Source organism: Amblyraja radiata, chromosome 13 (genome assembly GCF_010909765.2).
Source record: "Amblyraja radiata isolate CabotCenter1 chromosome 13, sAmbRad1.1.pri, whole genome shotgun sequence".
NCBI lineage: Eukaryota > Metazoa > Chordata > Chondrichthyes > Rajiformes > Rajidae > Amblyraja > Amblyraja radiata.
Genome location: NC_045968.1, coordinates 60,228,132 through 60,251,807, shown reverse-complemented (window position 1 = coordinate 60,251,807; position 23,676 = coordinate 60,228,132). Strand labels below are relative to the sequence as shown.

At 44.8% G+C, this 23,676-nt stretch overlaps 1 protein-coding gene across 1 annotated transcript; it reads left to right on the top strand.

Moving 5' to 3' along the window:
- The first annotated feature begins 1,024 nt into the window (after positions 1 to 1,024).
- Positions 1,025 to 11,865, top strand: LOC116980197 (heat shock protein beta-7-like). Its single transcript, XM_033032288.1, has 3 exons — positions 1,025 to 1,288; positions 9,392 to 9,537; positions 11,514 to 11,865. The coding sequence occupies exons 1-3, from the start codon at positions 1,096 to 1,098 to the stop codon at positions 11,682 to 11,684; spliced, it is 510 nt and encodes a 169-aa protein (XP_032888179.1). The 5' UTR covers positions 1,025 to 1,095; the 3' UTR covers positions 11,685 to 11,865.
- The last annotated feature ends 11,811 nt before the right edge of the window (positions 11,866 to 23,676 follow it).

Below are 23,676 nucleotides of genomic sequence, written 5' to 3'. Positions count from 1 at the left end.
AATTAGGCCATTTAACACATCGAGTCTACTCGGCCATTCAACCATGGCTGATATCTGCCTCCTAATCCCATTTTCCTGCCTTCTCCCCATACCCCTTGATACCCCTTTGTCTATCTCTGCCTTCAAAATATCCACTGACTTGGCCTCCACAGCCCTCTGTGGCAATGAGTTCCACAGATTAAACACCCTCGGTCCTGTCCCGCCTGCAACTGGTCCAAAATGCCGCAGCGAGACTCCTGATGGGCACCCGAAAAAGGGACCACATCACCCTGATTCTGGCCTCTCTCCACTGGCTCCCTGTGTGGTTACGAATAAATTTCAAGATCCTCCTTTATGTCTACAAAGCCCTTAACGGGTTTGCCTCCACCTACATCAAAAGTCTGCTCACCCACCACACCACCTCCAGGTCCCTCAGATCGGCCGACTTGGGGTTGCTGAACATCCCGCGGTCTAGGCATAAGCTCTGGGGCAACCGCGCCTTTGCGGTTGCAGCTCCTAGACTGTGGAACGGCATCCTCTTCCCATCTGAACTGCCCCCTCCATCGACTCCTTTAAGTCAAGACTTAAAACTCATCTTTACTCTCAAGCCTTTCTTGACGTCCTCTGAGGGAGGGCTCTATGTATGTATTTATGTATGTACTTAATCTATGAACCAATGTTGTATAACGTTAGTACCTCCACCAATGTAAAGCACTTTGGTCAACATGAGTTGTTTTTTAAATGTACTATAGAAATAAAAGTGACTTGACTTGACTTGACTCTGACTAAAGAGGGCTGTTTGTGGTGCATTTATAAAATACTCATGTACCTTATCTGTCCATAGGAATTTTGCTGATATCGGAGAAAGCTGCCCTATCTCACATTCCATGAACACTATTCCTTTTCCGTTACCATCAGTCAAGTACTTTGAATCCTTATATACTTATTTGTAATGGAAACTATGAATGGGTTCTATATATGGAAACAACTGAAGATTTATTATTGGCTGCAGAGGTGGTCTTTCAGATTATTGAGAATACTTTGACTTGGGAGGTTTGCTTCTATTATCCCTGATACCAGGCATACTCACTGTTCTCCTGCTTCACCCTACATACAATGTCATCCCTCAGTTCTTCCTCAACATTCAGATCTGAGCGTTACAGCAACTATAGCCGGCGATCGTCAGGTGACCCCAGCTTCGATCAATACCTAGACGCGACGAGGGATTTATTTGAGGAAGAAATGGAAAAGACCTCCTTCAGGAATGGTCATTTTGTAAGGCCTAGAAATGAATCATTTGGATATGCAGGTTTGATATTTAATATCTAACTTTTTTTGTCTTTGACTTGTCTTTTGTCTTTGACTTTGACTTGACCTTAAGATTGTTAAGGGCTTGGACACGCTAGAGGCAGGAAACATGTTCCTGATGTTGGGGGAGTCCAGAACCAGGGGCCACAGTTTAAGAATAAGAAGTAAGCCATCTAGAACGGAGACGAGGAAACACTTTTTCTCACAGAGAGTGGTGAGTCTGTGGAATTCTCTGCCTCAGAGAGCGGTGGAGGACGGTTCTCTGTATGCTTTCAAGAGAGAGCTAGATAGGGCTCTTAAAGATAGTAGAGTCAGGGGATATGGGGAAAAGGCAGGAACGGGGTACTGATTGGGGATGATCAGCCATGATCACATTGAATGGCAGTGCTGGTTCGAAGGGCCAAATGGCCTACTCCTGCACCTATTGCCTATTGTCTATTGACTTCATAGATATTTATAAGCCTCCCCAAGACAGTCTTTGCAATACGAATGTGCAGGAAGGAACTGCAGATGACGGTTTAAACCAAATAGACACAACAAATGGAGTAACTCAGCATGGTACGCAGCAGGTCTGGAGAGAAGGAATGGGTGACGTTTCAGGTCAAGACCCTTCTTCAGACTAGGATGTTTCAGGTCGAGGCCCTTCTTCAGACGTCTCGACCCTAAATGTCACCCAATCCTTCTCTCCAGAGATGCTGCCTGTCCCGCTGAGTTACTTCAGCTTTTTGTGTCTATCTTCTGCAATAAGAATGTTGCAAGTGTTATTGTTACTTCAGGCAGGCGGTTCTACACAAGTTACAGTACAGAGCTGTCCATCATTTGCAATCCCATTTTAGGATAAAATGGAACTGCTTGATAGGGAATAAAATCACCATTCCAGGATTGGAAAAGCCTCAGCAGATTGCAGAGAAGTTGAGTTTGTATGTAATCTTATTGAACCTTCTTTGATGTGTAAAATGAACAAGAACTAAGACCTGTCAGTTTGCACAGAAATATATATTTGACATGAATATTAATGTAGAACCTATGTAATATAATTATCAAAATCTAAAGAACGTTGCCTTTTTATCTAATCGCATCTGCATTTTTTATCACAGTAATCTGTGCTTTATTCTCCCCACTGCCCACTGCACCGCACCCCCCCCCCCCCCCCCCCCCCCCCCCCCCCCAGCCCCAGTTATATATATTTGTCAGTCTCAGGGTCACCAATTACTTTCTTGTTGGTTTTTATATACCTTCCTCCGCGATTTATTTTTCAAACGGTATATACACGCATTTAGACAGACAAGGGCTGATTAGGGATAGTTAGCATGATTTTATACGTATGAGGTCATGTCTAACAAATCTGCATTTTTTGAGGATGTGACCAAAAAGGTTGATGAAGGCAGAGCTGTAGACGTTGTATATATGGTTTTCAGTAAGGCATTTGACAAGGTCCCGCATGGTAGGCTGCTGTGGAAGGTGAGATCCCATGGGATTCAAGGAGAGAAAGCTGAATCGATAAAATTGGCTTGGTGGAAGGTTGCTTCTCAGACTGGAGGCCTGTGACTAGTGGTGTGCCTCAGGGTTCAGTGCAGGGCCCATTACTGTCTGTCATCAATATCAATGATTTGGATGTGATTGTACATGGCAAGATCAGCAAGTTTGCAGATGACACAAAAGTGAGGTATTGTAGATAGTGAAGATAGTTGGCAAAAATTGCAGCAGGATCTTCTGGGCAGGTGGGATGAGGAATGGTTGATGGAATTTAATATAGAGAAATGTGAGGTGCTGCATTTTGGGAGTGAATGGTAGGGCTCTGGGGAGTGTTGTGGAGCAGAGGGATCTAGGAGTGCAGGTATATAGTTCATTGAAAGTGGCATCTGAGGCACTTGGCACAGTCAGAACATTGAGTATAGAAGCTAGGTCATGTTGCAATTATATAAGACATTAGTGAGGCCGCAATTAGAGTATTGTGTTCAGATTTGGGCACCATGTTATAGGAAAGATGTTGTCAAGCTGGAAAGGATGCAGAGAAGATTTGCGAGGATGTAGCCAGGACTCAAGGGCCTGAGCTTTAAGGAGAGGTTGAGCAGGCTAGGACTATTGCTTGGAGTGCAGGAGGATAAGGGGCGATCTAATAGAGGTGTACAAAATCATGGGAGGAATAGACCACGTAGATGCACAGTTTCTTGTGCAGTGGGGGAATCGAGACCCAGAGGACATAGGTTTAAGGTAAGGGGTAACCATTTCACCAAAGGGTGGTAGGTATATGGAACATGCTGCCGGAGGAGGTGGTTGAGGTAGATACTATTGTAATGTTTAAGAAACATTTAGACAGGTACATGGATAGGACAGGTTGGCTGGTGAGGGCATGTTGGGCCAAAGGGCCTTTTCCCACATTGTTAAGGGCCTGTCCCACTGTACGAGGTAATTCAAGAGTTCTCCCGAGTTTCCCCTGATTCGAACTCGGAGAATTACGGTAATAGCCGCTCGTAGGTACTCGGGGACTCTCGTAGTATCTACCTCAACCACCTCCTCCACTGTTGAAAAAACTTCACAAGCTTACCGCATTTCCCGAGTACCTGCCGTTAGCGTTACGAGTCGCTAAGAGATGTCCCGAGCTCCGACGTACCCGCTACGTACATTCTACGTACTTACCACTAGTTAGATTTTTTTTTTAACTCGGGAGAGCTCTTGGGTAAACTCGTATAGTGGGACAGGCCCTTAAGACTCTATGGTCTATGACACTATGAAACTATGACTTTAATTTAAGACTAGTGGCTTGTTTTAAAAAGAATTGTATCTGCTAATTTACCACAAAGATATATTCCCGTATGTGAAATTAGAACAGTTAGACCTTCTTTTGTTGGTGCTTTACCGTTAGGCACTAATGTTGTTGGAATTGAAAACTGTAGATATTGGAAATCTGAACACAAATCTGTAAGCACTCTGCCGGTCCAGCAGCATTAGTGGGGAATAAAATGGAGTCAAGGTTATAGGTCGAGGACCCTTTATCAGAATGCAAACCGAGAGAAGTCAGGCATGTTTTAAGTAGCAGAGGGTGGGGGAGTGAAGAGAATAGAGGGATTGTCTGCGATTAACATTGTCAAAGTAACGATTAGTTTACAAAACAGTAGTGGGTGACAGAAAAGAAAACTGACATGAGTTGGACAGAATGCCAGAAAGAACAAAAGGCTAATTAAAATGAGTAAATTCAATATTTGAATACTTCAGGTGTCAGGGTTTATGGAGAGAAGGCAGGAGAATGGGGTTGAGAGGGAGAGGTAGATCAGCCATGATGGAATGGCGGAGTAGACTTGATGGCGACCGGAAGGTAGCCGGTTCGAATCCCGCTTGGAGTGCATAATGTCGTTGTGTCCTTGGGCAAGACACTTCACCCACCTTTGCCTGTGTGTGAATGTGTGTGAGTGATTGGTGGTGGTCGGAGGGGCCGTAGGCGCAGAATGGCAGCCACGCTTCCGTCAGTCTGCCCCAGGGCAGCTGTGGCTACAGAAGTAGCTTACCACCACCGAGTGTGACTGAGGAGTGAATGAATAATGCGATGTAAAGCACCTTGAGTATTAGAAAGGCGCTATATAAATCCCATCCATTATTATTATTATAGTCCCAATGGTTGTAGTATACCCAGATGGAAGATCAGGTGCTGTTCCTTGCGCTGACACTGGGCATTGATGGAGCTATGTTGGAGGGTAGTGACAGAAAGGTCAGAATGGAAGTGAGTCAGAATAAAAGTGCCAGATGATGAGAAGTTCAGGATTACTCTTCAGACTGATTGGAAATTGGGCGGCATAGTGCTGCAGAGGTGCACCGCCTTACACCACCAGAGACCCGGATTTCATCCTGACTACGGGAGCAGTCCGTACAGAGTTTGTATGTTCTCCCCGTGGTCACGTGAGTTTACTCTGAGATCTTTGGTTTCCTCCCACACTGCAAAGATGTACAGGTTTGTAGGTTAATTGGCTTGGTATTAAAATGTAAATTGTCCCTAGTGTGTGTAGGGCAGTGTTAGTGTGCGGGGATCACTGGTCGGGGCATACTCGGTAGGCCAACGCGCCTGTTTCCATGCTGTATCTCTGAACTAAACTAAACTAAAATGTTCTTCAAAATGGTCACCCAAACTAGGTTGGTTTCTCCAGTGTGAAGGAGGCCACATTGTGAGCATCAAAAACAATTCACTGGATTGGAAGAAGTGTCTGTCCCAGGTGGTGGGATGGGAAGAGTGGAAGGTGCTACAGTTCTATGAGAAGATGCTGTGAGAATGGGAGAGGTGCCCTGGTGATAATGGGGTCAGTTGCAGAGGCTCCATGGCACACGAGGTAGAATAGTGGCTGTGGGACAGCACGATCATGGTTTGGGTGTCAGCAGAGAGGGCGGTCACGAGGATTAGGCACCAGTGCAGAGCCCACACAGGTCAGGCGCATGGACCAGATGCAGTCTGCAACAGATTGAAATGATGGATCAACTGCAGCGCCAGTTGCTCAACACTTTAACACTCCCATTCCCAAACTGACCTTTCTGTCCTGCATCTCCTCCATTGTCAGAGTGAGGCCACACGCAAATTGGAGGAACAGCACCTCATATTTTGCTTGGGCAGCTTACACCCCAGTGGTATGAACATTGACTTCTCTAACTTCAAGTAGCACTTGCTTTCCCTCTCTCTCTATCCCCTCCCCTTTCCCAGTTCTCCCACCAGTCTTACTGTCTCTGACTACATTTTATCTCTGTACCGCCCACTCCCCTGAAATCAGTCTGAAGAAGGGTCTCGACCCGAAACGTCATACATTCCTTCTCTCCAGAGATGCTGCCTGTCCCGCTGAGTTACTCCAGCATTTTGTGTCTACCTTTGGTTTAAACCAGCATCTGCAGTTTTTTCCTACACACAAGGCATCATTGATGTCTGGCAGTTTGATCCAGAAATCTCAATGTCAACACACAGTCATCAAAGCAGAAAAGGTTCAACTGAATATTCTTCACATCGCTGTTTATAAAATATCAATAGAAGTCTTTGTTTATTTTGATATTCCTATGATTGCTACTCAGGACACCAGGATTTCCTAGTCTTCTAAGAAATTGTCTTGTCACCTGGAAGTTGGTTAGTTAGTTTAGTTTATTGTCAAGTGTACCGAGGTACAGTGAAAAGGTTTTGTTGCCTGCTAACCAGCCAGCAAAAAGACAATACATGTTTACAATTAACCCATTTACAGTGTACATATATATGATAAGGGAGTAACGTTTAGTGCAAGGCAAAACCAGTAAAGTCCAATCAAGATAGTCCGTGGGTCCCTGATGAGGTAGATAGCAGTTCAGGTCTACTCTCTGGTTGTGGTAGGTTGATTCATTTGCCTGATAACAGCAAATGGACACCACCAGTTGCTGGGTGTCTTCTCTGGTTCTTGGTTTCTTGGTCCTCCAAATTATTCCAAATGGAATTTAAACTGGAGGTGGTGAAGGGAGGGCTTAAGCCAGAATGGGTTATTGGGAAGAAAGAGCTACTTTAAATTTAGTTGCATCTGGTTGGGTAACTATAGTTGGGTGGAGATTATTCCATGCTTTAATTGTGCGGGGGAAGAACGAATTGCTGTATACATCTGTCTTTGTAGCTGGGATCACAAATTGGATCGAATGCCCTCGTCTGCTCCTAATTGGTTTGGGTTCGGTGTAGGTCTTGTAATCTATGTCGAGCTGACCATTTAACATTTTGTAAAAACAGGTCAAACGGTGAGCTTTACGTCTGTCTTGGTGAGGGTTCCACCCCAGAGAATTCAGAAGTTTGATGACACTCGCTTCCCTCTCATAGGTGTTAGTAACAAATCGAGCTGCCTGTCTTTGGACACGTTCGATGGAAGAAATGTTTTTATTTGTGTATGGGTCCCATGCTGCAACTGCATAGTCCAAATGAGGTCTAACGAGGGTGAAGAATAGCTTCTCCTTGGAGGTTGAACAATGATGAAAGTTGCGCCTCAGGAAGTTTAGGACACCTGTTGCTTTCACCGTTGCATGATGAGTCTGACCATTCCAACGCAGATCATTCTGCAATTTGATGCCAAGATACTTGGTTTGTTTGGATTCTTCAAGGGTGGCACCAAGTATATTGTAAGATGTTTCGCCTGGAATCCTCTTTCTGGTGACACGCATAGTTTCACATTTGGAAGGGTTGAACTGCATGCCCCATTGTTGTGACCACTCAACCATAGTATCGAGATCCTTTTGGAGAGCATCTTCATCATCAGCTGACTTAATTGGATGGTACAGCAAACAATCATCAGCGAAAAGTGGTGATGCTCTGCCAGGCCTGTATTGCAGCCATCTTTAGCTTATGCTTGTTTTAGGGGCTAGTCCCTTCAGTTTTCTCTTCAGCATATAAAAGGCATGCTCAATTGGGTTCAGATCAGGTGATTGACATGGCTAATCAAGAATTGATTGCTTTGTTGCTTTAGCAGTATGTTTGGGATCATTGGCTTGCTGTGGAATAAACCCCTGGCCCATGAGTTTTGAGGCATTTGTTTGAACTTGAGCTAAAGGATGTGTCTATACACTTCAGAATTCATTATGCTACTACCATCAGCAGTTGCATCATCAATGAAGATAAGTGAGCCAGTACCTTCAGCAGCCATACATGCCCAGGTCATAACACCCCCACCACTGTGTTTCACAGATGAGGTGGTCTGCTTTGGATCTTGGGCAGTTCCTTCTCTCCTCAATACTTTGCTCTTGCCATCATTCTGACACAAGTTAATCTTCATCTCATCTGGCTACAAGACCCTTTTCTAGAACTGCAGTTGCTTTTTTAAGTACTTCTTGGCAAACTGTAACCCGGCCATCTTATTTTTGCGGCTAACCAGTGGTTTGCATCTTGCAGTGTAGCCTCTGTATTTCTGTTCATGAAGTCTTCTGCAGACAGTGGTCATTGACAAATCCACACCTGACTCCTGAAGAGTGTTTCTGATCTGTCGGACAGGTGTTTGGGGATTTCTCTTTATTATAGAGATAATTTTTCTGTCATCAGCTGTGGTGGGCTTCCTTGGCCTGCCAGTCCCTTTGTGATTAGTAAGCTCTTTCTTCTTAATGATGTTCCAAACAGTTGATTTTGGTAGGAAAAATAGAAACATAGAAAATAGGTGCAGGAGTAGGCCATTCGGCCCTTCCCATCTGCACCGCCATTCAATAAGATCATGGCTGATCATCCAACTCAGTATCCTGTACCTGCTTTCTCTCCATACCCCCTGATCCCTTTAGCCACAAGGGCCACATCAAACTCCCTCTTAAATATAGCCAACGAACTGGCCTCAACCACCCTCTGTGGCAGAGAATTTCACAGATTCACCACTGTGTGAAAAAAAAAATTCTCATCTCGGTCCTAAAAGACTTCCCCCTTATCTTTAAACTGTGACCCCTTGTTCTGGACTTTCCCAACATTGGGAACAATCTTCCTGCATCCAGCCTGTCCAAACCCTTAAGAATTTTGTAAGCTTAAGGTTTGGCTGATGTCTCTAATAGTTTTTCTTGTTTCTCAGTCTCATAATGGCTTATTTGACTTTCATTGGCACAACTTTGGTCCTCATGTTGATAAACAGCAATAAAAGTTTCCAAAGGTGATGGAAAGACTGGAGGAAAGACTAGGTGCTGAGAGCTCTCATTAAGGAGGCAATTAAACATACCTGAACAATTACAAACACCTGTGAAGCCATGTGTCCCAAACATTATGATGCCCTGAAATGGGGGGACTATGTATAAACACAGCTGTAATTTCTACATGGTGAAATCAAAATGTATAAAAATACCCTTTAATAAAATCTGACAATGTGCACTTTAACCACATGTGATTTTTTCCATTACAAATCTCAAATTTGTACAGAGGCAAATAAATAAATGATGGGTCTTTGTCCCAAACATTATGGAGGGCATTGTATAACCCAGCAGCTGCAGCAAGGACATTTATTTTGCATCTCAGCCTGGCACAACAATTTCCACGTTATATTAATTAAATATATATATAATTAATCTAATCAGCATGCCTTAGTAAGAAATATATGTATGCATGTATATAATACATGAGAATACTTTCTTGCTTTTCACTATGTTTTGTTTTCAATCATAATAGCTCCAGTATCTGGGCGTCAGGGAAGCCTTGGAAATGTCAACATTATTGGTGAAACTTACCAAGTTACAGCTGATGTCAGTCAGTTTGATCCAGAAGAGATTATTATCACCATGTACAACTACCACATAGTCATCAAAGCCGAAAAGGTCCAAATGATTCATCCTTGTATTGTTCCAAACAAAATATCAATTGCAATCTTTAAAAGATTAACAGCCCATTGCCAAACGAGGTGTAGGAAGGAACTGCAGATGCTGGTTTACCGAAGATAGACACAAAATGCTGGAGTAACTCAGCGGGACAGGCAGCATCTCTGGAGAAAAGGAATGGGTGACGATTTGGGACGAGACCGTTCTTCAGACTGAAACTCTCCCCTGACTCTCAGTCTTAAGAAGGGTCTTGACCCAAAACGTCACCATTCCTTCTCTCTATAGGTGTTGCATGTCCCACTGAGTTACTCCCTCCCTCTCCTTACCCCTCCCTCCCCCTCCTTCCCTTCCCTCCCTCTCCCTACCCCTCCCTCTTTCCATTCTCCCCAATCTCCCTCCACTCTCCCCGATCACCCCCCACTCTCACGGGCAACCTTCTTGCAAGGAGCAATTGCTCTAATGGGATTTTATTACTGGCTGCCCAATAGCTAGTGGGAGATAGAGGAACAGGTATTACAGAAGGAAGCAAGATCCACTGGGTAATGGTAGTGGGTGACTTTAACTTCCCTAATATTGACTGGGACTTACTCAGGGCAAGAGGATTAGATTGTGCAGAATTTGTGAGGTGCATCCAAGAAGGTTTTCTTAAATAGTCTGTGAATAATCCGACTAGACGAGGGAGCACTGGACCTTGCATTGGTAACGAGCATGGCCAGGTGACTGATGGTGCAGTGGAAGAACTAGGGGATAGTGATCAGGTGATCTTATAGAGGTGTATAAGGTCATGAGAGGAATATGTAGAGTAAATGCACAGTTTTGTTTACACAGAGTAGGGGAATCAAGCACCAGAGAACATAGGTTTGAGTTGAGGGGAGAAGGGTTTAATAAGAAACCTGCGTGGGAACATTTTTCCACAAAGGGTGGTAGGTGTATGAAAAAAACTGCTGGAGGAGGTAGTTGAGGAGGTTACTATCACAACTTTTAAGAAACATTTAAATAGGTACATGGATCGGATAGATTTAGAGGGCAGGCAGGTGGGACTAGTGTAGATGGGGCATGTTGGTTGGCGTGGGCAAGTTGGGCCGAAGGGCCTGTCTCCATGCTGTATGACAGTATGACTGTATGACTCTAACTACTCCAGCTTTTTTGTGTCTGCACCTGCAGTTCCTTCCTACACATATCCATAGTTTTTAAGATTATATTGAATAGGGAGAAGACTGGATGTTGCGGGAAGGTACTTAATTGGGGCAAGGCAGGTTACAATGTCATTAGGCAGAAGCTAAGAAGCTCAGCAGAGTAGACTGGGATCAGTTGTTAGGACATATGGGAGTTGTTTAATGATGAGCTGATCAAAGTGTATGAGGTTATAAACTTGGTCAGGAAGAAAAGGAAGCGTATGTCAGGTTTAAGAATGTATCAGATTGGACCCGGAAATCTGGGGAGTGAGCAATGGTTTTCCTGTGTTTAAGAATGAAAGCGGAGAGAATCCAGGGAACTATAGGCTAGTGAGCCTCAAGTCGGTGGTAGGGAAACTACTGGAGAGAATTATTTGAGACAGGATTTACTCGCATTTGGACAGAATGGGCTAATTAAGGTTAGCCAGCACGGCTTTGTAAACAGCACATTGTGTCTAGCTTGATTGAGTTTTTTGAGGAGGTGACAATGGATGTTGTGTACATGGACTTTAGCAAGTGGGAGAGTCTAGGACCATGATTGAATGGTGGAGTTGACTTGATGGGCCGAATGGCCTAATTCTGCTGCTATAACTTATGACCTTATGGACCTGGAATATAGAACCACTTCCACTCTATCCAGGCCTTTCACTACTTAACATGTTCTATGTTCTAGGTCAGGTAGCAGGTGAAGTGAGATAAATGATGTATTAGGTGTAGAATTGTGAAATGAAGCATGTTTACAACATTTAGTTGTCATCGATAACCCCAAATGATAACACAAGTTTGCTTTCATATCTTCAGGTAGCTTCAGATGGAACCATCATAAACACCTTCACTCATAAGTACCAGCTCCCTGAAGACATGGATCCCCTGTCAGTGAGCTGCTCGCGAACTGATGTCGGTATTCTTACCATCAATGTTAGGAGGAATCCAATGAAACAAGCGGAATCTCCACAACCAGTTTTGGACTGAAGTTCAACTGTAGATCCAATACATATTTCTGAAGGAACTGGCTGGTCAGGCAGCAACTGTGGAGGAAAATAAACAGACAAGATTTGGGTCGTGGCGCTACTTTAGTCTGAAGAAGGGTCCTGACCCAAAATATCTTCTGTCCATTTCAGGTGTATGGAACAAGCTGCCAGAGGAGGTAGTTGAGGCACAGACTATCCCAACGTTTATGAAACAGTTAGACAGATACATGGATAGAAGAGGTTTTTGAGGGATATGGGCCAAACTCTGGCAGGTGGGACCAGTGTTTAGTTTAGTTTAGCTTAGAGATACAGTGCGGAAACAGGCCCTTCGGCCCACCCGATCAGCGCCGACCAGCGATTCCAGCACATTAACACTACCCTACACACACGGGACAATTTTTTCATTTAACAGTTAATTTAGACAATTAACCTACAAACCTGTACGTTTTTGGAGCATGGGAGGAAACCGAAGATCTTGGAGAAAACCCACGCAGGTCACGGGGAGAATGTACAAACTCCGTACAGACAGCACCCGTAGTCGGGATCAAACCCGGGTCTCCGGCGCTGCATTCGCTGTCAGGCTGCAACTCTACCGCTGCGCCACCTTGACGGCCCATTGTAGCTGGGACATGTTGGCTGGTGTGGGCAAGTTGAGCACTATGAATCTATTTCCCTCCACTGTTGCTTCCTGACACATGGAGTTCCTCCAGCAGTTTGTTTTTTTGCTCAGGATTGTAGCATCTGCAGTATCTTGTGTCAGCAGTGAAAAAATGCATTGTTTCTCTGGCTGCTTATTCATTCATTCATTCTGGCTAAGTGATGTTGGCAAATAATATATATGAATGTTTCTGCTCAATCTTTGCATATGTTTTTATTCATTTTGGATATATTTGGCAGGTTTTAATTGTGCATTCGATTTGTGTACATCTTGACTTTGAGGGGGTAGAATATTGAATTACTAAAATATAACACAAAATAATTAGTTTTTTCATTATATCAAAGAAGAGTTGTACAAATTCACACTCTGCTGAAATATATAAAGCTTTATGGCAAGTTCTAGGCTAAACCACTGTTCGATTAGGTTTAAGATAGTTATGGATAGGGACAGAGAGGGCCCACATGTTAAAATGCTAAATTGGGTAATTTTGAGGGTGTGAGAGAAAGTCTCACTCAAGTTGATTGGGGCAGGTTGTTTTGTTTCAGGGGAAAGGAACATCAGGCAAGTGGGATGTTTTTAAAAGATTAGATTAGATTAGATTAGATTATTTAATGACCACACAGTCAAGCTGGTGGAATTCAGGTTCAGTACAGGATGTTACAAGGTAGGCTGATTCCCGTCAAACATAACATAAAACACAACATCATACAATATACAGTACATGCATGGGGAGGATATGTGCTGTTATCATAGTGTGTTCAGAATTCGGATTGCGTGTGGGTAAAAACTGTTTTTAAATCGAAATGTCTTGGCGGACAGTGATCTGTAGCGCCTTCCTGATGGCAGCAGGTGGAAGATGTGGTGAACTGGGTGGGAGGGATCAGAGATGATTTTCTTCACCCTTGACACAGACCGTTTGTGATGGAGTGATTCTATTGATGGAAGGGGAGTGCTGATGATTTTGGATGCTTTGTTAACTATGCGTTGTAATTTATTACGGGAGTGAGTGTCTAAACTGCTGAACCAGACTGTAATTGATGAAGTGAGCATGCTTTGGATGATGGCTGTGTAGAATTTGATTAAGAGGTGTTTCCTTACTCTAAACTTCTTGAGCTGGCGGAGGAAGAAGAGTCTTTGGTTGGCTTTTTTGTAGATGTGATTTGAATTGGTTTTCCATTTGAGGTTATTGCTTATGTGAGTGCCAAGAAATTTGTATGAGTCAGTGGTGGATATGGGTTCGCCTGAGATGAGTAGGGGGGTCTTGGGTTGTGCCTTATGTCTGAAATCAATGATGAGTTCGTGTGTTTTTGATGTGTTGAGTGAGAGGTTATTATCTGTGCACCAAGTGACTGCTTTGTGTGTTTGAGTGCGGTATTCTGTTTAGTTATTGTTCGAGATGAGACCTATGATGGTTGTGTCATCTGCGTATTTATAAATTTTAACTGAACTATGCTGGGATGTGAATTGGTTTGTGTAGAGTGAGAATAACCAGGGAGACAAGACGCAGCCCTGAGGGGCTCCTGTGCTGAGGTGCAGGGGGTGAGATATTGTGTTATGTATCTTCACCCTCTGTTGTCTGTTCCAAAGGAAGCTGTAGATCCAGTGACAGATGCAGGGGTCGATGTTCATGTCCGTTAATTTATGGAAGAGTTTAACCGGGTTGATGGAGTTAAATGCCGAACTGAAGTCCATGAACAGGATGCGGGCGTACGTGTTGGCGGTTTCCAGGTGTTGCAGAGTGTGATGAATGGCCAGATTGACTGTGTCTTCCACTGACCTATTGGCTCTGTATGCGAATTGGTGTGGGTCCAAATTGGAAGAAGTGCTGGTTTTGAGGTGAGCAAGAATAATGCGCTCGAATGACTTCATGGCCACAGATGTAAGGGCAATCGGTCTATAGTCATTGAGGCAGGATGATGTGTTGGACTTGGGCACAGGGATGATGGTAGATTGTTTGAAGCACTGGTGTGCTGACAAGTGGGCAAAAGTGTGCTGACAAGAGCTCAGGATATGCACATCCCTGTTAAGCTCCTGTCCCACTTAGGAAACCTGAACGGAAACCTCTGGTGACCTTGCCCATAACCCAAGGTTTCCATGAGGTCGTCGGAGGTTTTGGTCACTCGCCTGGAAAGCCTCGAGCTGGATCGACCGAACTGCGAGCTGCATCTACTGACCGCACATACAAACACACAAACACATCGCGAAGGTGGGGGCCATGGAGAGCGGTGGAGAGCTGTCTGCACGATGAAGAGGAAGGTAAACGGCTGCCACAGAGCACAGTAAGTCCTTTAGGGAGCGCGGGGGGGGGGGGGGGGGGCGGAGAAAGGGAAAGAAGTAGAGAGAAGCAGAGAGAAGGGGGGGGGGAGAGAAGGGGGGGGGAGAGAAGGGGGGGGGAGAGAAGGGGGGGGAGAGGGGGGAGAGAAGGGGAGAGAAGGGGGGGAGAAGGGGAGAGAAGGGGGGGGGAGAAGGAGAGGAGAAGGGGGGAGAGAAGGGGGGGAGAAGGAGTGGAGACAGTTTTAAGAAGTTTAATAAAGTTTAGCGTGCATTTTACCTACCGGCGGATCTTCTAGGGCGTGAAACTCCAATGAGCCAATCAAAATGGCCGGTCAGCGAAGGAGGGGCTTTCGACTGCCTGTAAGTAAATAGCGACCCCACTCCACTGGCTTCGACCAAACGGCAACCTATTTGTAGTCGATTTTTAGTCGGTTTTGATCATGTTGAAACAATCGAATCAACCTAGATGAATCCTCAACCACGCGGAAACCACTTTCGACCATTAGCTAGAGTGACCAAAACCTCTGACGAGCTAATGGAAACCTTGGGTCGCGGGCAAGGTCACCAGAGATTTCCGTTCAGGTTTCCTAAGTGGGACAGGGGCTTTAGAGTGAAGGGCAAGGCAAGGAAGCTTGGCTGACGAGGGAAATTGAGGTGTTGGTCAAGAATAAGAAGGATGCATGGGACAGGTATAGGCAACTGGAATCAAGTGTATCCCTAGAGGAGTTTTGGGAACTAAAGAGCAAAGTAAAAAGGAAATCAGAAGGGCAAAAAGGGGCCAAGACATAACTATGGCAGATAGTATTAATGACAATCCCAAGAGATCTTATAAATACATAAGGGGGAAAAAGGTAACTAGAGAGAGAGTAGGACCTCTCTGGAATCAAAGGGTCACCACTGTGTGGTGCCACAGGAGATGGGCAAGATATTCAATGAGTATTTCTCCTCTGTATTTACCATGGAGAAATACAGGAAGACGGAGGAACCTAGGGCAGTCATTGGAAGTGCCTTGAGAGCAGTGAGGGTTACTGTCGAGGAAGTACTGAAGGTACTGTCATATATGAAGGGAGACAAATCTCCAGGGCCTGATCAGATATATCCGAGGGCATTGTGGGAAACCAGAGAGGAAATTGCGGGAGCCCTGGTTGAAATTTTCGAGTCGTCTTTAAATACAAGAGAGGTGCCGGAAGACTGGAGGGTGGCAAATGTTGAGCCTCTTTTCAAGAAGGGCTGCAGGGAAAATGCTGGGAACTATAGGCCGGTGAGCTTAACATCTGTAGTTGGAAAGTTACTAGAGTGTATTCTGAGAGATAGGATATACAGGCATTTAGATGGACAAGGGTTGAATAGTCAGCATGGTTTTGTACGTAGGAGGTCACAAATCTGATTGAGTATTTTGAAGACATGACCAAAAAGGTTGATGAGGGGAGAGTTGTAGATGTACAGTGGCTTGCAAAAGTTTTCATACCCCTTGAACCTTTCCACATTTTGTCACGTTACAACCACAAACGTAAATGTATTTTATTGGGATTTTATGTGATAGACCAACACAAAGTGGTGCATAATTGTGAAGTGGAAGGAAAATGATACATGGTTTTCAAATTTCTTTACAAATAAAAAACTGAAAAGTGTGGCGTGCAAAACTATTCAGCCCCCCTGAGTCAATACTTTGTAGAACCACTTTTCGCTGCAATTACAGCTGCAAGTCTTTTGGGGTATATCTCTACCAGCTTTGCACATCTAGAGACTGAAATTTTTGCCCATTCTTCTTTGCAAAATAGCTCAAGCCCAGTCAGATTGGATGGAGAGCATCTGTGAACAGCAATTTTCAAGTCTTGCCAGAGATTCTCAATTGGATTTAGGTCTGGACTTTGACTGGGCCATTCTAACACATGAATATGCTTTGATCTAAACCATTCCATTGTAGCTCTGGCTGAATGTTTAGGGTCGTTGTCCTGCTGGAAGGTGAACCTCCGCCCCAGTCTCAAGTCTTTTGCAGACTCTAACAGTTTTCTTCCAAGATTGCTCTGTATTTGGCTCCATCCATCTTCCCATCAACTTTGACCAGCTTCCCTGTCCCTGCTAAAGAAAAGCATCCCCACAGCATGATGCTGCCACCACCATGTTTCACAGTGGGGATGGTGTGTTCAGGGTGATGTGCAGTGTTAGTTTTCCGCCACACATAGCGTTTTGCATTTAGGCCAAAAACTTCAATTTTGGTCTCATCTGACCAGAGCACCTTCCTCCACATGTTTGCTGTGTCCCCCTCATGGCTTGTGGCAAACTGCAAACGGGACTTCTTATGGCTTTTTTTCAGCAATGGCTTTCTTCTTGCCACTCTTCCATAAAGGCCCGATTTGTGGAGTGCACGACTAATAGTTGTCCTGTGGATAGATTCTCCCACCTGAGCTGTGGATCTCTGCAGCTCCTCCAGAGTTACAATGGGCCTCTTGGCTGCTTCTCTGATCAATGCTCTCCTTGCCCGGCCTGTCAGTTTAGGTGGACGGCCATGTCTTGGTAGGTTTGCAGTTGTGCCATACTCTTTCCATTTTCGGATGATGGATTAAACAGTGCTCCGTGAGATGTTCATAGCTTGGGATTTTTTTAATAACCTAACCCTGCTTTAAACTTCTCCACAACTTTATCCCTGACCTGTCTGGTGTGTTCCTTGGGCTTCATGATGCTGTTTGTTCACTAATGTTCTCTAACAAACCTCTGAGGCCTTCACAGAACAGCTGTATTTATACTGAGATTAGATTACACACAAGTGGACTCTATTTACTAATTAGGTGACTTCTGAAGGCAATTGGTTGCACTGGATTTTATTTAGGGGTATCAGAGTAAAGGGGGCTGAATACTTTTGCACGCCACACTTTTCAGTTTTTTATTTGTAAAAAAATTTGAAAACCATGTATCATTTTCCTTCCACTTCACAATTATGCGCCACTTTGTGTTGGTCTATCACATAAAATCCCAATAAAATACATTTACGTTTGTGGTTGTAACGTGACAAAATGTGGAAAAGTTCAAGGGGTATGAAAACTTTTGCAAGCCACTGTATATATGGGCTTCAGCAAAGGATTCGACAAGGTTCCACAATGGTTTGGATGAGAACATACATGGCAAGATTAGCAAGTTTGCAGATGATACAAAAGTGGATGGTTTTGCAGATAGTGAAGATGGTTGTGAAAAATTGCAGTAGGATCTGGATCGATTTAAAGAGCAATAGAAGATAACTAAAAAGGCAATACGGGGAGAAAAAATGAGGTATGAAGGTAAACTGGCCAATAATATAAAGGAGGATAGTAAAAGCTTCTTTAGGTATGTGAAGAGGAAAATATTAGTTAAGACCACAGTTGGCCCCTTGAAGATTGAAAAGGGTAAATTTATTATGGGGAACAAGGAAATGGCAGATGAACAAGTACTTTGGATCTATCTTCACTAAGGAGGACACAAACAATCTTCCAGAGGATCTGGGGTAACAGAGGAACTGAAGGAAATCCACATTAGGCAGGAAATGGTGTTGGATAGACTGATGGGTCAGAAGGCTGATAAATCCCCAGGGCCTGATGGTCTGCATCCCAGGGTACTTAAGGAAGTGGCTCTAGAAATTGTGGATGCATTGGTGATAATTTTCCAATGTTCTATACATTCAGGATCAGTTCCTGTGGATTGGAGGGTAGCTAATGTTATCCCACTTTTTAAGAAAGGCGGGAGAGACAAAACAGGAAATTATAGACCAGTTAGCCTGACATCGGTGGTGGGGAAGTTGCTGGAGTCAATTATAAAAGATGAGATAGCTGAACTTATGGATAGCAGTAACAGGATCAGTCCAAGTCAGCATGGATTTACGAAGGAGAAATCATGCTTGACTAACCTTCTGGAATTTTTTGAGGATGTAACTAGGAAAATGGACAAGGGAGCCCAGTGGATGTAGTGTACCTGGACTTTCAGAGAGCATTTGATAAGGTCCCACATAGGAGATTAGTGGGCAAAATTAGGGCACATGGTATTGGGGGTAGGTGCTGACATGGATAGTAAATTGATTGGCAGACAGGAAGGCAAGAGTAGGGATTAACGGGTCCCTTTCAGAATGGCAGGCAGTGACTAGTGGCGTACCACAAGGCTCGGTGCTAGAACCGCAGCTATTTACAATATATATTACTGATCTAGATGAAGGGATTACAAGTAACATTAGCAAATTTGCAGATGACACAAAGCTGGGTGGCAGTGTGAACCGGGAGGAGGATGCTATGAGACAGGTTGGGTGAGTGCTTGCACTTTGGTAGCAAAAACAGGGCTGTCATATACAGGACTGTCATATACTGAGAGAATGGAGTGGCTGAGCTTGGATACTCTGGGGTTTAGAAGGATGAGAGGATATCTTATTGAAACATATAAGATTATTAAAGGTTTGGACACGCAAGAGACAGGAAACATGTTCCCGATATTGGGGGAGTCCAGAACCAGGGGCCACAGTTTAAGAATAAGGCGTAAGCCATTTAGAACAGAGATGGGGAAAAACTTTTACACACAGAGAGTTGTGAGTCTGTGGAATTCTCTGCCTTGGAGGGCAGCGGAGGCCGGTTCTCTGGATACTTTCAAGAGAGAGCTAGATAGGGCTCTTGAAGATAGCGGGGTCAGGGGATATGGGGAGAAGGCAGGAACGGGGGTACTGATTGTGGATGATCAGCCATGATCACATTGAATGGCGGTGCTGGTCTACTCCTGCACCTATTGTCTATTGTTTATTGATTGGCCAGGTGGGCTGAGGAATGGCTGATGGAATTTAATACAGAGAAGTGTGACCTTAGGGGTTATCTGTGCTGCGATTCCACATTCAGCCTGATGATCACATGCATTTCCCCTCGATGCCCTGGCCTAACCCCCACTTGCCAAATACCTACCCGGTTCGGAAATTAACTGGCTATTGCAAAATTTAGGGTGGCAAGATCATGGTGGGGGGTGAGTGGGCAGATGGAATCATACAAACATAGAAACATAGAAAATAGGTGCAGGAGGAGGTCATTTGGCCCTTCGAGCCTGCACCGCCATTCATTGTGATCATGGCTGATCATCTCCATTCAATAACCCGTGCCTGCCTTCTCCCCATATCCCTTGATTCCACTAGCCCCTAGATGGAGACATGGTTGGAAAAAGGGATTATTTTAGGAGGTGTTTCTTGGTTGGCAGGGTTGTAGTGGGCTGAAGGGCCTTATTCAATGCTGTATGATTTCATGATTCTATTCCCTCGCACAATGCCAATAATCTGACCATAGCCCCGTGTCACAGGGAATATGCGCGTTAGAATTCTGGTTCTCTCTCACATTGGTCATCAGGAACTGAAGGCAGGTTCAACCAACTGATCCGACACTTCTATCAACAGGGCTTCATGTCCTACTCTGGAATGCAATAACTACCAAGAACTAGCTGGGATATTCAGCATATTCAGACTCCTTCAAACAACCTTCAACGTGACAAGATCAGATTGAACCATTTCAGCTAAAATAAATGGTGTATTTCTTTACCGGCAAATTATGAATGAATACGTTTTTTGGCCAAGTATGTTCACATACAAGGAATTTGCTTTGGTGCTCCGCTCGCAAGTGACAACATGACATACAGTGACAATTAAGAATGACACATAAAACATTAAACATTAATAATAAAACATTATTGATTAAACATGTGAATTAAATAAATTCCAAGAGCAAAAGGAGGCTACAGATTTTTGGTTATTGAGTAGAGCTACTACTCGTGGAACAAAAGCTGTTTTTATGTCTGGCTGTGGCACCTTTGACAGTCCGGAGTCCGGCATTAATCACACAGAAGCAGTGACTAAGAATAAGAAGATAGACACAAAATGCTGGAGTAACTCAGCAGGGCAGGCAGCACCTCTGGTGGGAAGGAATGGGTGACGTTTCGGGTCGAGACCCTTCTTCAGACTTAGCGTCAGGGCAGAGGGAAACTGGAGATATGGAAAGTGAAGGTGTGAAAACAACAGAGTAAAGCAGACAATGATCAAGGAAATGTAGAATGCTTCATTGTTGGCTGGAGGGAAGGTAGCATCAAGGCACAAAAACAGTAACATTAATCAGAAGGACAATAAAACTAGTTGGAGAACTAGGGTGGGAGGAGGGATGGAGACCGAGGGAAAGCAAGGGTTATAGAGAAATCAAAATTCATTCACACCTTGCCCTTCCATTTCTTTAGACTCCCACTCCCCTGACTCTCAGTCTGAAGAAGGGTCTCGACCCGAAATGTCACCATTCCTTCTCTCCAGATATGCTGCCTGTTCCAGCATTTGGCGTCTATCTTCGGTGCAAACTCCCATCTGCAATTCCTTTCTACACCTAAAGGGCCGGTCCCACTGTACGAGCTAATTCAAGAGCTCTCCCGAGTTTAAAAAAAAATCAAACTCGTGGTAAGAACGTAGAATGTACGTAGCGGGTACGTCGGAACTCGAGACGTCTCTTAGCGGCTCGTAACGCTAACGGCAGGTACTTGGGAAACGCGGTAAGCTCGGGAAGACTCGTGAAGATTTTTCAACATGTTGAAAAATGTCCACGAGAGCCCCGAGTGCCTACGAGTGGCTATTACCGTAATTCTCTGAGTTCGAATCAGGGGAAACTCGGGAGAACTCTTGAATTAGCTCGTACAGTGGGACAGGCCCATTAGAATAAGAAAACAGCAGTCTCTGAATTACTGATTCCCCTATTTAAAAAGCACTAGAGGGTGCTGATCTTTTAAAGGCTAATCCAAAAACATTTGAGCTAAGTTTCCAGGTGATGCAATGCAAATACTAACAACACCGAGCTTATTTTATCACCTCAAAGCAGAAACTGTTAAAAGCAAGACACTAAGGTGCATAAAAAGATTGCATAAAAATCATACGTAACTACTGGTACTGAATGCTAACAAGAAATTTGACTCATATTTGACTCAATATATTGACATATTCATAATTGACTAAGATATCATGACCTTAATGCACCTTAACACATTGATCATAGTGACATTTAGCTACAGGATACCTGTTGTATTTGCAAATCTGCATACTTTAATGTTTTAAAGATCATGTCATTTCTTAAGCAATTAATGGTCGACCAAAGCAAATAAGGGGCTGCGTGGCAAGTGCGACCAAACCGGAAGGGGGGACCGCGCGGGGGCTGCGCGCAGGTCAAGTGATCCCCGTACAGGGCCTGTCACACCAGCATGCGACTGCATGCGGCGAGCGCGACCAAACCAGAAGCGGAGGCCGCGCGGAGGTCGAGTGATCCCGTACGAGTTGACGTGAAGTTCGAGCAAAGTCCGCGGGATGTTCGCGCTAGGCGTACGCCATCAAGACGCTGCGTACGGCGTCAAGACGCTGCGCACGCCCGTCGAGGCGGTGCGTATGGCCTCAATGCGGCTGCGAGCCGGCAGGCCATTGCTGCGCGGAATTTTTGGACAGTGTCAATTTTTCGGAGCCCCGCGCGATGTCGGGACCAGCTCCGAACAACTCCATACGGCTCCGGCGATCGAAATGGGACCGGACCCACGATGCCGTACGGCTCAAACGACCACGTAAGGTCGCGCTTGCCGCATGCAGTCGCATGCTCGTGGGACAGGCCCTTTACAGCGCCACAGACCCAGGTTCGATCCTGACTACAGGTGCTATTTGTACAGAGTTTGTACGTTCTCCCTGTGATAGCGTGGTCTGATTTCTTCCCAAATTGTCCCTAGTGTGTTGGATAGACCTAGTATATGGGTGATTGCTGGTTGGCACAGACGGTGGGCCGAAGGGCCTGTTTCCACACTGTATCTCTAAGCTAAACTAAACTAAACTACTGTGGTGATCTGACTGGAGCAGCATAATGTATTATACCAGTGACATAATAGGGTGAGTATCTACAGAGTATTTACAATGAAGTTGCGTGACTTAAGGGCCTGTCCCACTTGGGAGACCTCCCCACCGCGACCTCTGGCGACCTTAAGCGACTGAAAAAAAATCAAGGCCGCGGTGACCTACGACCTCCTACGACCTTCGTCGACTATGTGTACGACCTCCTAGGACTATGTTGAAGACCTCCCTCGACTATGAAGAAGACCTCCTTCGACTATGTTGAAGACTGGCTTCGACCATGTACGTTTTACTCGAGGATGGTCTCTGGCAGATTGGTCCGTGAATGAGCACGACCCCCTTCCACCTCAGAGGACCACACCGAAAACCAACACCGACCAGTGACAAGTGTCTACAGCTCAAATCATCACCTGATAAAACGATGTCATGTCCGCATTTTTTCTCACTAAAAAATGCCTATCAGGTTTTTTTTTAATCATTCTGAACCATGCAAGCAAGGATGGAACTAGTTTGGAGGATGTTAGTAAAGATACACCTACTGCTGTTTGCAGTAGCCCTTTTGTTTCAGCAGCCTTTTAAGAAAGGCAGAAGGGGAAGAGCAAGGGTGAAGAGGAAGCACAAGAAGAGGTCTCAATGGGTGAATGGAGATGATGTGATGGACTGTCCCAGTACACAGGATGACTGGAAGAGAGTGGCGCTGGGCTTTGACAAAAGATGGAACTTTAAGCACACATGTGGGGCAGTGGATGGCAAGCATGCCATTCTTGTCCCTGTACCCCTCATTTTCCTTATCGTACAGGATGGCATTCTGCTGGAACCATTCCTCAAGGCCCCCCTCCTGCTGCCTGGTGAAGGTGTAGGGCATAACCTTCCTCCAACCCTCCCTCACCACCAATGGGGCATCTGCCTCTGATGCTGTGTCAGACACAGGAGAAAGGGCTGCTTTGCTGCCTTCAAATGAGGCAGTGAAGGATGGGGTGATGGTGGGGACATATACTACCACCCTGGTCTCCTCCTCCAGGGATCTCTCATGCAGGCAGGGCTGGATTAACCATTAAGCAAAATAAGCACGTGCTTAGGGCATCAGGGGAAGGGGGGCACTTCAGAAATGGTAAATGGTTTACGGCACAAAGGAAATCATTTGCTAAAATAATATTCGAAGTGGTTTATATAATTGGAAATATAATTTCGAAGTGTTCATGGTGTCATAGTGACGTC

Coding starts and splice junctions, on each gene's coding strand:
- LOC116980197 (XM_033032288.1), top strand. CDS start 1,096: ATGTCATCCCTCAGTTCTTCCTCAACATTCAGATCTGAGCGTTACAGC. Junction 1,289..9,391: donor TGAATCATTTGGATATGCAG/GTTTGATATTTA, acceptor CAATCATAATAG/CTCCAGTATCTGGGCGTCAG. Junction 9,538..11,513: donor TAGTCATCAAAGCCGAAAAG/GTCCAAATGATT, acceptor TCATATCTTCAG/GTAGCTTCAGATGGAACCAT.